The 15,809-nt window shown below is 44.4% G+C and overlaps 1 protein-coding gene across 1 annotated transcript in view; it reads right to left on the bottom strand.

Moving 5' to 3' along the window:
- The window catches only part of FER1L6 (fer-1 like family member 6), a 1,078,814-nt gene that overhangs the window by 88,022 nt on the left and 974,983 nt on the right, over positions 1-15,809 (bottom strand). The window contains exon 38 of the mRNA XM_069621590.1: positions 6,525-6,766. Coding sequence (XP_069477691.1) covers positions 6,525-6,766 — 242 coding nt within the window. The remainder of the gene's footprint in view (positions 1-6,524; positions 6,767-15,809) is intronic.

Here is a 15,809-nt window from a genome sequence, read left to right as displayed (position 1 = left end):
CCCTATGTAGTCTTTGTCAAAAATTAATTAAAGCTTACATAGTATTGGTGAAGAGTGTTATCTTGAAAAGATAATGGAGTACTTATTTTAGAACTTGTTGAATGGAAGAAGTACGGTTGTAATGCAACCTATTTGTTCTGTGATTTACAGTGACAGGATGCTAATTTTCTTGGCCACTCGTCCCCCTAACATTGACTATTATTAATAACAGGGGAGGAAATTGAATAGCACGATCTCACTAGTGGGTCATGACATGGACACACTAAATGGAAAAAGGCAGACAACGTCTTGCTCAGCTGAATCAGTCCTTTATCGGGGACATTCTGGAGCCAAAAGCAGGTCGATATGTGTCATTGATGTTTCCATTTCAGGTGATAAAAAGTTATATTTTAAAAGTTAATATCAAATACGGAATTGCTGTATCTCTGATATCATTCATTCCCCCGATGTGTTGCACCTCCAGAACACCAAGGTACAATTGAAGGAATACAAGATAGACAAAACCAGTGTGAAATATGCCTGAAAGCAAGGTTGAAGTAGCATACTGATGAGTGGCTGAGTAGAAGGAGACAGGCATCAGCAATCATTGCATGAGGAAGGAGAGCAGCAGAAACATCAAAGGAAGCATATGGCAGATAAATTCAGGCAGAAAAGAAGGTAGTGGCATAATTATCGATTGCTTGCTCAGGAAAGGATAAAAGGTAGTGCCACAGAGGTTAGTAGGTCCAGGTTGGCACCACCGAAGACTGAAGGGAATTCAACTTTTAGAGGATTGCACAAATAGCACATAGTGGAAGAAAGGATCGCAACTGGAAAATGGTCTCATTGGACAAAATAGCCCGGTAGCATACAACAAACAAATAGATAGATTGGACACCAGAGTTCAAATCAGGAATCCAACAAGCTTTCAGGACAGGAGAAGGTGGAGTCCACTGGTGAACAATTGGCATCCCATGCAGGAGTGAAAGATTAGGAAACATATCCATACCAGCACCACCTGCTTATATAGTAAGTGCCAACCAATGACAGGAGGTTATGCAGTGTTGCATACATCTGTGCACTTAGAACTGATATGGAAAACGCAATAGGCATCCAAAAAGAGGTCACCAACAGTGATAACAGAAAAGGACACCTAACAACTTCACCTTGAAATGATTTGTCTGTGGAAGTGTATATGTACAAACTTTCTATGATTTCAAATATGTAGTCACAAAGAACAGAAGGGGAAAAAGAAACTCTCCAACGGCAGTATATCAAGCAACTTGGAGTACGACAATGCTGAACCTCCTAGGCTGATAACAAAGGCCTACAAAATAGGGTGTATTCTCAACAAAGATATTTCAACAATGAATACAAGAGAAGTCAGAAACGTGGTCAAGGAGCAGCTTGACGAACCAGGCGGCAATCTCAGTTCTAGTATCCAATTGGCAGTAGCGATAGGAGGTTTGTACAAAGGGCAGGAACCTAATCAAAACAAGCTTTTGAACTGCCCATACTGGGAATTGCTCGTTCATTTGAAATAATTGCAATGCCAAATCCCTGTCATGAACGGGGATCAGTAGGTTACCTGCACCTGCCGAGGAAAGGTAGACACATGCTGATTCATTCAGTGTAGCGCACACGCATCCCCACATATCTAAGGGCATCAAAGACCTGTCATTGCTCGATCTCGTGTGGTTGAACGCACTTTTCACTCTAGGAAATTGAATACCAACCGCAATCAGAAGCTAGCTGAATTCCACAAGAGAAGAACAGCCAACAAGGCAACAATGGCTCCTTGAGTGACGTGGCTCCATATGAAAGTAATCCAACTTCATCCAAAAATGTGGAGCAGGAACTGATAGGTGATGGCAAGCATTGGCGAAAATCGGAAAAAAACAACTACCATTTTCCAAGATGAATTTAGGTGGGAGTTGAGACAGGGCCAAGCACAACAGACCACCACAAAATGCAGGTGGTACATATCTCTCTCTCAAAAATTGTTCATGTTTGATACAAAGTTGGAGGAGCTGACGGCTCAGGTTTCAGAGATCATGACATTTTGACATGCTCAAGCTAAGAATCATGGCTTCTGCAAAAGGGTGACTTGTTCAAATATCTAATTGATTGGATATCCTGAGGCAATCCGGGTCTTAAGGAAGTATAATGAAAACATTATGTTTTCTTCTTCCATAAATCCATGCCAGACTTGAAGGAGTGCAACTTAGCCTATGAGGTCCAATGAAATCCCTAGTTCTGATATGGACTTGCAAGTCTTTCTAATGAACTCATGTGGATTGCTGTGTAGGTGAAACTACTTTCCCCAAGATTAACTGTACTAAACTACTGCAAAACCCGGACTGCATATATGCACTTTTCAACCTTCCTGATGCTGGACACGAAGAAATCAGAAACTTCATCTCCCACAAGTAACTAACTGTGATATGTGCGGAGATTTGAATATTGAATTAATAGGAACAAAATTACATGTCATCCCCAAAAATTCTAACACCAAGTCCATGAACACCCTTAAAGACACATGGCTGGAAGAAATGGATGCCAGAAGTATGTGTCTAATTAATGGAAATGTGCAGGGAGATATTCCCCCAAATATAACCTGGGAAAGAGGTAATCAAAACTCGATACTGTATTATTTCCTCAGCTCCGAAAACATGTCCAAAAAAATCACTGAACTCAGGGTGATTAAAACACCACAAAGAGACCACAATTTAGTGAAGATCGTGTTTAAATTCGATAAGCCCTGTCACTTTCAAACTTGGAACCATGCTATAAATCTGGAACCAGGTCGGAATCGATTGAGACTAGACAGTACTAAAATTAAGCACTTGACGAATACTCTCACGTCTAGAGAAGTAGAAAAAAAATTATGATATCGAATATGGCCCACTTCTCATGAATTACGTGGAACTAAATAATGGACAAAAAAAACAAACTTCAAAAAACATGTCGATGACCCTGATGAAAATGTGTCTAAAAAGGTGGCAGGCGCTCGTCTCCAGAAATAACTCGGCATGATAACCTGCTCTGAGATGAGAGTTTGCAGCAAACACTTTTTGCTAACTGAAAATGTGGCAAGAAAAAGAGAACTGAGAAAAAACATCAGGGCTATTATGAAGAATAACAACATAAATCGCAAAAAAGAAAGAAAATATGCACTATAAAAATTGGATCCTGTCCCATAAAGCCAACATGGAACAAAATGACGCTGAAGCAATGATGTTGAGTCTGACCCAACGAAATCCAAGATAATTCTGGACCTTAATCAATGACTTTGATGCTCCCCAAAACTCAATGCAATGCAATATGGTGACAGAAGATCAATGGATCAGCCATTATAGAATGCTGATTGAAAAACAGGGACCAGGAATTGACCCAGAATTCCCAAAAATAAAACCTTGGAACATCCACATCTCAAATGAGGACATCTTTAATAACATCAAGAGGCTCAGTACATCACGTGCACTGGGACCTGACCGTCTGACAAATCTGATATTGAAAAAGGACCCAAGCGACTGGGCAAACTTCTGCAATATACTATTTAAGAACATAGTAAAAGATGTAGAATACCGCTGTCGTGGAAGCTTGCATTAATTGTACCGATCTTTAAAAAGGGTGTAAGAACTGAGCCCGAAAACTATCGCTCCATAGTTCCTTGATGTGGTAGGGAAAATCTTGGACACCTAACTACTAGACCAATTAACATCTTAGATCAAATCTTCTGGCGCTGTCGATAGCCGGCAAACAGGTTTTGTCTGGGGTGTTGGCTGTGGATTTAATCTACTCATCCTTAACCTCCTAAAAATGTACGCAATTAAAAAAGGTACCCCCATCCATCTGGCATTTGTAGATCTGGCACACACATTTGATGGAGTAGAGCGAGAGTTGCTATAGTCGAAATTGGCGAAAAGAGGCTGCCACATAAGCCTAATCATGGCCATAAAAGAACTGTACTCTAATACCCAAATCCAAATTAGCTTAGACCAAAATGGTCGATTATCAGCACCAATAAAGTCCTCAAGAGGAGTGAAACAAGGGTGCCGTTTAGGAGCAACACTCTTCAATTTCTTCATAGCTAGCATTGGAGCCGCTCTAGAAGAAGTACAATCATTTCCTCCAAAAAAAGTACAGAAACCATCTGAGTTGGATCATCTATGCAGATGATATTGTGCTTCTTGACGTCACTCCGGTAGGGCTGCAGAGGAAATTAGCCACCTTGAAAAATTATACTGACGCCAATGGCTTGGAAATAAATGTCACAAAGGCAGAGATCCTAATCCTTAAAATTCTTGAAGGAGCCAAAGGTCACAGCGAAAAATGTCAATGGAGGTTGGGACAAGAGAAATTGAAATGTGTATTGCAAACACAGTACCTAGGAACAACTGTCAATTCGAACATTAATGATGGACCCATGATCAGAAAAATTATAAGCAAGTACAAACAACTAGCAGCACAAGGGGCAGCGATACATAAGAAGTTCGGCAGATTTTCCTTCAAGCCTGTTACAAACCTCTACAAGAGCAAAGTCATACACAGAGTGGAAGCCTCGCTTGGATGCTCGCATACAAAATGGTCACAATGCGAACACCTTTTCTGGAAAAGAATTTAACAACTTCCTCAATGCTATCCCACCGCTTGTATGCGCTATGAAATGAGCCTGAAGTCCATTAATGCAAGAGTCATATGGAATACTATGATGTTGTACAGGAAAGTCTTAGAAGCAGATGGACTGCTGCAATGCAGGATTTTGAATATACCAAGACCGACTGAAAATGATGCACTCTTAAATAAGTGGATGCAATCTTGTGAATCGAACTTGCTCCAATTGCACATCGATGAAGAAACCTTGCTTCAAAATCCCAATGCTGTTAAAATTAAAAGAAATTATGCCAACAGGACTGGATCGACACAAATACCCAGAGATCACAACACGTGTGTATGAAGAATAAAGCAGTTGAGACTAAAGCATTAAATATCTTACCAAAATACTTGGAAAAATTCCCATGTAGACTCATGAGAACAACTTTTTTTAAATTTAGGCTGAACCTATTTCCCACAAAAGAAATACTAAACCTGAGGAAAAAGGACTTGGGAAACAATCTCAACTGCAGATTCTGTAAGAAAGCTGAGGAAACATTGAAGCATCTTGTTCTGCTTTGCTCAGAACTCAAGGAGTTAAGAACTAGACATTTGGTGACTAAAATCAACAAATATACCACTCTTAATGGAGAGGAATGGTGGTCAAGATTGCATAATGGAGAGAGCACCAAGTTCACTATCGCATTGACATTCTATCTTGATAAGTTGACGAAGAAGATGGATGTGTCACAGGTTTCCCCTTTTCTCACCTGTTTTCTTTGGTTTGCAGAGTCCTTTGTCGGGGTTTTCTTCCGACCAGTTCGGGTCATGTACAAGCCCGCTCGGCCGTCTTCGGATTCCAGGATTCGTTCAGCTTCTTCGTCCGGGATCTAGGAAACTCCAGGAAGCTAGGAATGAAGGCAGCACGCGGAGGCGGTCTGCGCGGAACGCGGAAGAACAGGATCAAGGAAGGTAGAAGGAAAGGAGAAGGAGGAAGGTCCGGGAACCGGGAAGCAACACAGTTCAGGAGAACGAACTACGGAGCACATCAGGCCACAGCTATCGGTAGCGTTGAGACGCGTGGAACCGCAGGGGAGTGGCTAATTTATAGAACGTGCTGCATAGGACGTAAAGGTCGATAGACCGTGTTCCGTCTATACGGCCATGTTGGGTGTACTGCAGCGAGTAACCCCCGATGTGCCATGGACCAGAAAGACCAGAAAGGGCTTGATCGACGGATCATGACAGGATGAACATGAAATTTAATGGTGTTACAAGCCACTTGACAAATAGTGTGTAGTTGTGAACTGTGGAGCATATTAGCAAACCGGAAGCTCTTAATGTGTGGTCTGAAATGAGTTACATTTTTTGATAAGCTATGTCTTTTAACTCTCACGATTATGCTTGGATGTGTCTCTCTCCTCTTGATCTTTCTTTTCTTTTTTTCTTTTCTTGCCTAATTTTCCGTTGGAATTTGTTGAGTCCAGTGGATCGGAGGTTTGAAGATGCGACAGTACCAGGACTAAAAGAGAGCATTCTCCCCACTAGGCAAATTACAGAGCTTTAAAAAGCCTTTCTATAAAGGAACAAATGTTTCTCACTGTGATAGAGAAACACGCCTTTCTCTGTAAAAGCAAGCACATGCCAAAGCCTTTGTCACCCCTTTTTTATGTTTATTCTATAACTTGCTATGGGGACTGTAGCTGTGTCATTCATTGTGAGATGTCCTTTTTTAAATATAAATCTCCGGCATCATACCAGTATTACTGTGATTAGTAGGACATGTCTATGTCCCCATCGTGATATGGTATTGTGGGGTTTTGGTAATGTTTAGGAATTAAAACAAGCAAATAATTAAACATGTATAATACACATCTTTGAACTGAAACACAATTTGGTAAGACCTTTGAAGTGGCATAAAGTGCATCATTGAGTGTGTACGTACGTACCCAGAAAGTCATCCGAGGAGAGGCGCTCGAAGTCCCAGACTTGGAGCACCAGCACCGCAGGGATTTTGCGCTCCGTCTTCTCCAGAGAGAAGATGTTCTCTCGTTTGCTGACCACCATTTGCTTCTCGGCCGGCATGTAGAAGAAGGGGAAGACGAAGCGCCAGTTGAAGTTGCCTTCCCCGGTCAGAGAGTTGTAGTGGACGTCTGTCTCCTGGTTGTCGTCTTCCAGTCCCTTCAGCCACCTAAAGCAAGGGTTAACACGCCATAAACGGTTCAGTTACAATCCACACACCTGATATTGTGGTTCATTCTGACTGGTGCCTTGATGCAAAACATGTTGCTCAATGATCACAGGTTTCTGTCTCATTCCATTTCTGTCATCCCAGATACAATTAGGAATAAGCCTACAGGACCCCATGTCGTAAATAAAGTTCGCGAATATGCAAACTGCGTGGATTCACAATGCAGCTTGTGTGAGTATCTCTACAGCTGCGGTCATTTTACTCGGAGAACATAACACATGTCTGTACTTAAAAAAACATGCCCAAGTTATAAACTTCACCGAAAATGCCCCAATCAATAGTTAAGTCAGATGAAAGTCTTCGGACCAACACAGCACGTGTCTTTCTCAGGTAGGAATACCAACATGTCCCTCCACTGTCCTGCTTTTTGCCCTTATAGGCACAATCCTATACTATAAAGCTCACAGAAGGGTACAATAGACACAGCTGAAAGGCACAACAGGGAGCAGCAGGCCCCATCACACAAGGGCCGCAAGTGTAGGCCGAGGTCTTTGTCACAATTCGTTGCTGTTCTCTTTCTTCTACTGGCATATTTGGTTCTGTTCTTTTGCGGGGTTCCTCTCTCAAATCATGCTTAAAGTGTTTTGGGGGCTGATAACTCTTCCTGTTCAGTACCTTTGCACTTTGGGGTCCCACTTGGCAAGATCCTTGGCCCTTATTATTATTCTCTCTGCTGTTATTCTCTCATGGGGTCTCATTACAAGTTTGTTGGTCTGGAAACAATGGTTACCGGTAAGGTTACCGACACCGTTGAATCAGGCCCGGTACACTACCGTTTTGCCTGCCGGAGCCACTGTGCCCAACAGGGCTGACCCTGCTGGACACATCGGCCACGTTAGGCAAGCCGTCAAGGAAGCTCCGGCACCGTTAACAACCGTGCTGGTGCTTCCGTGGTCCCCATCCCCTTAGACTCTATGGGAATGGGGACTTAAAATTTGCCGGTGCCTGACTTCCCGGACCACCAGAGTTGGAATCCCCGGTGTTACAGGGAAGTCAGGTGCTGGTAAATCATAACATGTCTGGCAGCAACCTGCCGGTAGCACTGGCACGGTTACCGCCAGCCTCGTAATGATGCTCATGGTTTTTCATTGTCCCTTTTAGGTCAGTGGCTCTCCTGTTTCCGGCTGTCCTTCAGCCATTAAATTATCAATGCCTACTCACTGTCTTTATGTTAATGCTAATAAAACTAAAAGTGTGATTATTTTCTTTCCCAGTTCTTCACCTTGTAATTTCCTTCCACTTGCTCCTATTTACTTTTATCCTGATTCTCTTACTTTCTCGTTCGTAACTTGCTTGTCATCTTGGTGTCATAATTTACTCTTGCTAATTTTTTCATTTCCAACTGTACACATTCTGCCAAATGTGTCCTTTTCTCTACTTTGTTGGCTACCGAAGCCCTTGCTCCGAAACTAGTCTCCTCACAACTTCATGCTTGCTCCTCTCTTCTTTCACGCCTCCCTGCCCAGTCTATTTTCAATTCTGCTATTCATCTTCTTTCTTTTGTCCCTTCCGCTCTCATACCCCCCGCTCTCTTGCAGTTCTGCCTTTGCTTTCTTTTCACACCAGTCTCTGGGGTCATTACTTATGCATGGTTTTTAAATGTTGAGAGCCGCTGAGGAATATGGGGCAGAAAGCACATGTTCATCAATGATATGGTAGGGTAGTGAATGTTCTTCTAGAAAGAGCTAGAAGTTTCTTTTAGCTTTAGAGGAAGCAGCTAGAATTACACATTCACTAACGCGCATAGGCTTTTGTGTAGATGTGGGAAAGGCACTTGCCAGGCACTGTCGTAGTGGTATTAATAGTGCGAGTACTTGGGCATCAAATATCTGTGCCTGGCAAATGCCTAATACTTATGCACAAGCCAAAACTGTTGGCTTTGCCAATGCTTGTTTTTAAAAGGACTTCAGTGAAGGAGACACTGGGCATCATTACAGCTCTGGTGGTAGCTGCCGGAGTTGCATTTATTCTGGCACCCGTGAATGGGCAAGAACTGGGTCATGCCGAGTTAGGCGGACCCGGTACTTGCCCATTTTCGGGTGCCGGAATCAAGGGCCTCCTCATCCCCATTCTGCCCTAGAGGGCTGAATGGGGATAGGGACGTCGGATGCACCGGCACATTCAGAGTTGTGCCGGCGCATCCGACGTGCTGTGCTCGCGGGTGCCTGTCAGCCCGCCAGGTAAAACCTAACGGGCTGACAGGCACCCGCGACCACAACATGTAGTATGGCAGTCCGGGAACTGCGGTACCGGCATGCTTACTGGTACCGTAGTTCTCTGACCGCCAGGGTCATAATGAGGCCCACTGAGTCCTTATAAATCGAGTGGTTGAAGGCAGACCTGGTAAAGATATTTTTATTACACCAGTAAAGGATTTACAACTCCAATTAAATCATTAACTCTCAGAAGTGTAAAGTTTGATTACAAGGCTTGAGCATATCGAGTTCAAAGAGTTCCCATGAAGAGGTGTTTTGGCTGGGGAGGGGCAGGAACCAGGTAGAAATGGCCATAGGAAATAGCATGGCCATGGACAGTCAATGGGTGGGCACGTAACCAAACAACACCTTCAAGCTTTGTGTCCCTTCTCATGTGTAATTTCTCCCCACCTGTACTCTAATGCAATAGTTTAGACTTATAGGTGTTGCAAGCGACACCTGACAGCCCAAGCTAAAAATGCCAACAAGGATATGCCCCGGTTCTCCAAAATGGTTACATTAGAGCAACATTCAAATATGTTTTTCTTCAGGCATTATTTAGAAGAAAAGAAATGACGTTTAGTACACATTGCAAGACAGGCTCTGTATAGAAACGATGAAAGAATGCCTATATTAAATGCAATCATGTAGTGCGGATCTCGTTTATGCGGCTCAGGATAATCCAGCACATGCTAGTTATCACCACTGATAGTGTGCTCTGTAATGCTTGAAGTATGTTGCTCATCCCCTCCGCGTGTTTCCTTGCTCTGCATGACTATTACTTTCCGAAGATGTGAGAGGCAAAGCACTAAGGTGACTCAGAGCACAACTGGCTCAATGCGAAAAGCGCCGACTGCAAGTTATATATTTCAGTGAGGAAGTATTTAGAGACTTGCTAGAAGATATATGTATCATAATTATTTGTCACCTTTATTTTTCTCTTTGCTCTAATTTTTCATGTTTACTTTCCTTCTGTTTATTTGTGTTTAAACATGCATTTCTTTCGGCCTCAGTTTCAGCTGACTCACACTTTTATGATTGTTCTATACAGATTTGCACTTTATAATTGTGTTTAATATAGGCGTTCTTTCCTCTTCTCACTACTGAGCATATAACATTCATTTGTAATAAATGTATATACATTTTTTTCAAAATAGCGTCTTAAACATCGTTGACCTTGCTAATATATAACCATTTTCTGGAGTGCATGGCCATACAATTCTAGGAATCGTTAGCAGAAACATAATTTTGCATTGTCTTGCTGCCTCTTTCCTTTCCTTAGTCTGTCTACACTCCTAGTCATACTCGTCATTCTTTGTCATTCACCCTCTCTGTTTTTATTGGCTGTCCTATTCCCCACCCCCTGTGCTCACTCACACTTTCGCTCATTCTCATTTCCTGGTCCCAGGCTTTCAAGCACCTCTGACCTTATTCTGTAATGTTTCCATTCTTTTTTAAAAGTGTCCCTTCATGCTACTCCCCAATTTAATATGTAGCTTTATGCTGGTTACCTCTTTTTTTATCACATATAATTTATGTTACTGTTAGTGCGATCCGTTTTGTACAGGGCTTTGGCTAAAGCGCTATATACATTCAAATACATACATGAGATTAAATGGGCAGCTGCTCAATCAATATACACCATTTGAACCCGCCATCGCCTCACCTGAATGTTTACACTTACTTAGGAACTAAGTGAAGCTGAATTCTGATTCTGCAGGAAAGTGAGATTTGCCAAACAAGCTCACTTTCCACATATGTTCTGTGTATCAAAAGGGGTGTCATTGGTTAAACCCCATTTGGTTGTGAATCTAGGTCCTTGATATCTATGTAATGGCCAGGCATGTTAACTCTGGACGGTCTAGAGACAGACCAGCAGCAGGCAGGTTAAAGAGCAGACTTCTGAGTACAATGTTGCAAGCATATTGAAATGGTCCCTTTAAAAAAAATGTTAAAACTGCATCTTCCTAAGTGCCAAGGGCGAGTATGCTCGTCCTTTTTCCATAGACTTGCATAATAGCCTGGCATTTAAGGGGTTGGGGGTTAACATTTTTCTTTGGTATTAAAATGATTATTATTACTGTGTTATTCAAATATGTATTTTCACCCCTTGTCTCATCAGTACCAAAAGACTCTCATAAGAGAAAGTATGATACTAATTGTAGCAAATCAGTAGAAGGAGTCGGACTAAGTGGGGGCTTTTTTAGGGTTTTTATTCTAATACAAATGAAAATCTAGCCCTTCAGCTGTGAGGGAAGTTCCATGCCTACCAAGATAAAGTAAGGGTGCTCGTCAAAGTCCAAAACAAATAGTCATTATTCCAAACTATTTCAGCCACATTAGCTATCTGGCCAACCACTTAGGAAAACCAAGCAACATTAATGAGGCTGGAGCAAGAGCCTTTGTCCTTTGCTTTTGCCTGGCCAAATTACTTGGATCCCTTTCTCAGGATGATTTAAAGGTGTGTCTGTTTATCGCGGTCCTGTTTTCCACCTCCCTGCAGATTGTGTATGACAGATCTTAATTCCATACGGTTCCCACTTTCCAGTGAGAGAAGGTGTTCTTAACACAATTCCACCATTTTCAACTTGATGCTTGACAATGTTTTTTTTTGTGCTTCCAGATTGAAACCCTCCAGATTCTCTCTCTCCTGTTTTGCTTGTTATATTTTGTGTTTCCTGGGCTCCTCAAAGTCCTCTGGATTTCTAACTGTCTTATTGAACCTGGGTTTCGGAGGTGCGGCGTGTGCCTGTGTGAGTTGTTCATGCTTATGTAACCCCTATGACTTTCCCAGCCTTGAATATTAATGTTTCTCAATTTCTATGGGCTCCCCAAAGCCCTCTCGCCCTCTGACCAGCTCGCTTTAGCTCAAATTTGGTAGTGTGTCTGCCCGCTCAGGTCTGGCTCCTGTAACCCTTGTGGCCTTCCCAGCCTCGAATATCAATGTTTGCTCCGCTCAGCAGCGTTACCTCTTCGGGAACGTTCACTTCCCTTCCACTGCTTGGTTCGGCAGCTAATGCACTTTACATGCAGAGATCGGGAATCCGATCTATCCGCTGCAGTCTGGTGTCTAGATTTGTTACTGGTGCGCCACCAGCTGAGACAGTTGCTTTTCCGACTCTTGCTCTCTCTTGATCTTGGCTTCTTTGCCAGCCAGTCAGGATGCCAGCCTTCCGGCATCTTCCTAGTGATTTATTTCTCTCCACGTGACCGCTAGGTCTGCGGTCTAGAGTGGTGCCACTCCTCCAGGATGTCCTCCCATTACATGTCCTCTGCTTAGGATTCTCTCTCTCTCTCTTTCCAACTTCCTCATTGTTTTTTGTACATCATCACAAACACAAGGGGTGTGTCGTTCCTCTTTGGCTGTGGCGTTCAGGCGAATTCCTTCATTACCTGAAGCCAAAGAAATGTCACGACTAGGAGAATCCAAAAATAGAATTACCAAAAGTCTTTCTGATTCCCATGTAGGCAGATAACATGTTATGGACAGGGAGTTCCTTGCAGGAATGGGAGTCCTAGTCCCCAAGAGGGGAGTCCCTCTGAGTGAGTCCTGCTTTCCCAAACCCCTATGGAGGGTCTTGCTGAGCGGGTTCAGCTCCCTAGCCCTAAAGGCGTGGCTCTTCTTTGGGGAGAAGGGACGAAAACCCTGCATAATCAAAACGACTGCTAGGCCATACCTGGCAGCAGTGAGATCAATTACAAATAATAAAGCCTTATATTAACACTCTGCGGGTATTTCCATTGTGATTTAACCAATTCCTCACATCCGCTGTCGCTGCTGATAGGACCAACCTGATAAATGTTAGGAAACTCTGACCAACTTCATATCACTCACCCCACACACTACAAATCCATCATACTCATTCTTGAACCCAGTGTCAGGAACCGAGGGTGGAATCTGTGGGATCGATGGACGCTCTAGTCCTCACCCATCATGGCTGCCTCCACTATAAATCTAGGCTCCGCCCCCAGCTCAGCGCGTTGTATCTGTGTATTGCCTACACTACTACCAGTGCTCAGAGTTGCTCGTAACTTTCTTTCCGAGTTTTCCTTCACGCTCACGTTTTCGGCGTGAGCTTGTTTTTTCTCCTGTGTCCCTCTCCCCTTCTGTCCGCTCTGTGTTTGGTTTTGTTAGCTTTTATGATTTGAGTTTTCTCTTCGTACGCCATTTGTTTTTCTACTTGCCTACGTGGTTTTAGTAACCGACTATCTGTGTTCTGCCTTTCCCGCTCGCGATCCTTTTCGCGCTCTGCTCCTCGCTTACCTTCCTGTTTACTTTTTCTCCGCTTGCAAAACCCCTCGCACTCTGCTCCTCACTCTGCCTTCCTGATTCCTTTTCTCCGCTCGCGATCCCTTTCGCGCTCCGCTCCGTGCTTACCTTCCTGTTTACTTTTTCTCCGCTTGCGAAACCCCTCGCACTCTGCTCCTCGCTCTGCCTTCCTGATTCCTTTTCGCCGCTCGCGATCCCTTTCGCGTTCCGCTCCTCTCTTTGCCTTCCAGTTAACCATTTCTCTGTTAGCGAAACCTCTCGCACTCTGCTCCTCGCTCTGCCTTCCTGATACCTTTTCTCCGCTCGCGATCCCTTTCGCGTTCCGCTCCTCTCTTTGCCTTCCAGTTAACCATTTCTCTGCTAGCGAAACCTTCCGCACTCTGCTCCTCGTTGTTACCTTCCTTTACCTTATACCGCTTGCGGCTCCTATCAGTTTCTGTGTCCGAGGCATCTGGCACTCCAGGCATTCTACAGTGTCCTGACTTTAGAGAAAGCCCTCGCTTCTCGGTCCATCATTCCTGCATCTTCATCATTTCAGCCTGGGAGAACCTGCCTTATACCTTGCCTTAGGAACCACTCCTCACCTCGCCTGCAGATCTTCATTCAAGGGTTTTTTCTGCCGTTCTGGCTTTTTCCCTTGGGCACAGAGGCTGGTCCACTGGGAGCCCCCCACGGCAGGTTTCCACCACTGCCAAGGTGGCCTCCGGAGGGGCCAGACCTTACTTGCACGATAAGAAGGTTAGAACACCTAAGGATCTTGTCTCAACCAAGAAGAAGGAACGTCCCCGAATCCGGGCTACGGTAAAGGACTCAGTATCAGAAGATTCAGGTGAGGAGAAGGGGGAGGTGGAGCCGAAGTCTGACAGCATACAACACCCAACTACAAACATGGCATCCTTGGAACAATACCAGGAACTCGTAGCGGCTATACAGATCCTGACAACTGAAGTACAATCCCTAAGGGCTGAAAACATAGTCCTTCGCCAACAAGTAGTATTGCGTCGAGGTGACCACGGAGACCCACCCACGATGCCTCTCTCGTTCGGCAAGTATGATGGTCATCCAGGAGGTCTCAAGGATTTCCTGGACGCCTGTAAAGTATACTTCACATTCAGGCCTCATGCATATGAGACTAGCCGTGCCAAGGTCTGATTCATAATTGCCAATCTCTCTGGGAATGCCTTATCATGGGCAACACCACTGGTCTCCAATGATGATCCATCCCTGAATGTCTACGATCAGTTTGTGACAGCCTTTAAGGATAGATTTGATAGACCTGAGGTTCTATACTCCTCATTAGAAGCCATTCTTGATGTCCGTCAAGGAAATACAGACGTGCAAACATATATCTCACGCTTCCTCAGACTGGCTGCAAAGGCGGACTGGCCGGACTCGGCTCAACAGACGATCTTCCGAAGAGGACTTCAGGACGAGATCAAGGATGAGCTTGCGAGGATAGCCAGACCACAGTCATTTCGTGACCTGATGACCTTGTCTCTCCAGATCGAGTTCAGGCTGCATGAACACCAACAAGAAAGGAGACGCCCACGGGGAACCTCACAGATGATAGGCCTGCCCTCCCAGACTCCAGTTCAGAGACCGGTATCGTCCACCGAAGAGTCAATGCAGATTGGAGCAGCTCGTGGACCTCTGACTCCTGAAGAAAGGAGACAGCACCGAGAGGCGGGATTGTGCATGTATTGTGGATCCTCTAAACACTTGTTGAGAAACTGTCCAGAAGTTCCTCCTAGGAAGAAGGAAAACTCCACCCCCGGGCTGCTGCAAGGGAAGTCTTGGGCTACCTGCCAGTTACCCTTGCAACCACTCAAGAACCCTAGAAGAGGGCGAAGACAATAGTTTAATGGTTTTCAAGGTCCACGTGAAGTTATCTGATGCGACATCAGTAGAGGTATTGGCAATGTTGGATTGTGGTGCCGCGGGTAACTTCATGGACCTTAACTGGGCTAAGGAGAACCTAGTCTCTACCAGACCCAAGTCCAGACCCATACCTGTTGAGGGTGTTGATGGTGAACCTCTTTCTTCGGGTCCTATCCTGAGGGAGTCGATTCCATTGCAGATGAGAGTGGGCAATCACCAAGAACTCCTGCTATTCGACCAGATACGTGCAGCACATTTTCCTTTAGTTCTGGGGATACCTTGGTTGAGGAGGCAAAATCCTCTTATCGATTGGTCTGCCAACAAGGTGTGCTTCGACTCCCAGTTCTGCAAATCAAACTTTCTAATTACTGCTGCAGCTATGGTGGTGACTGGGGAAGGTCCCGAAGCTCCCGGCTCCTTAACTGTAGCAACAGTTCCGCACCAATAGCATGAATACACCGAAGTCTTTCTGGATACTCTCCCCAAGCAGCTACCCCCACACCGGGCAGAGGACTGCTCTATCGACCTGGTGCCTGATTCTATCGTGCCTTTCGGAAGGATGTATCCCCTGTCCATTCCGGAACGAAGGGCCCTCAGAGAATATCTCGACGCTAATTTAAAGAACGGGCTGATTCAGGAA

The sequence above is a fragment of the Ambystoma mexicanum genome, chromosome 5q (assembly GCF_040938575.1).
Source record: "Ambystoma mexicanum isolate Mex_15411 chromosome 5q, UKY_AmexF1_1, whole genome shotgun sequence".
Classification (NCBI taxonomy): domain Eukaryota; kingdom Metazoa; phylum Chordata; class Amphibia; order Caudata; family Ambystomatidae; genus Ambystoma; species Ambystoma mexicanum.
Note: the sequence above shows the minus strand (reverse complement) of the source record. Positions and strands in the feature narration are given on the sequence as shown.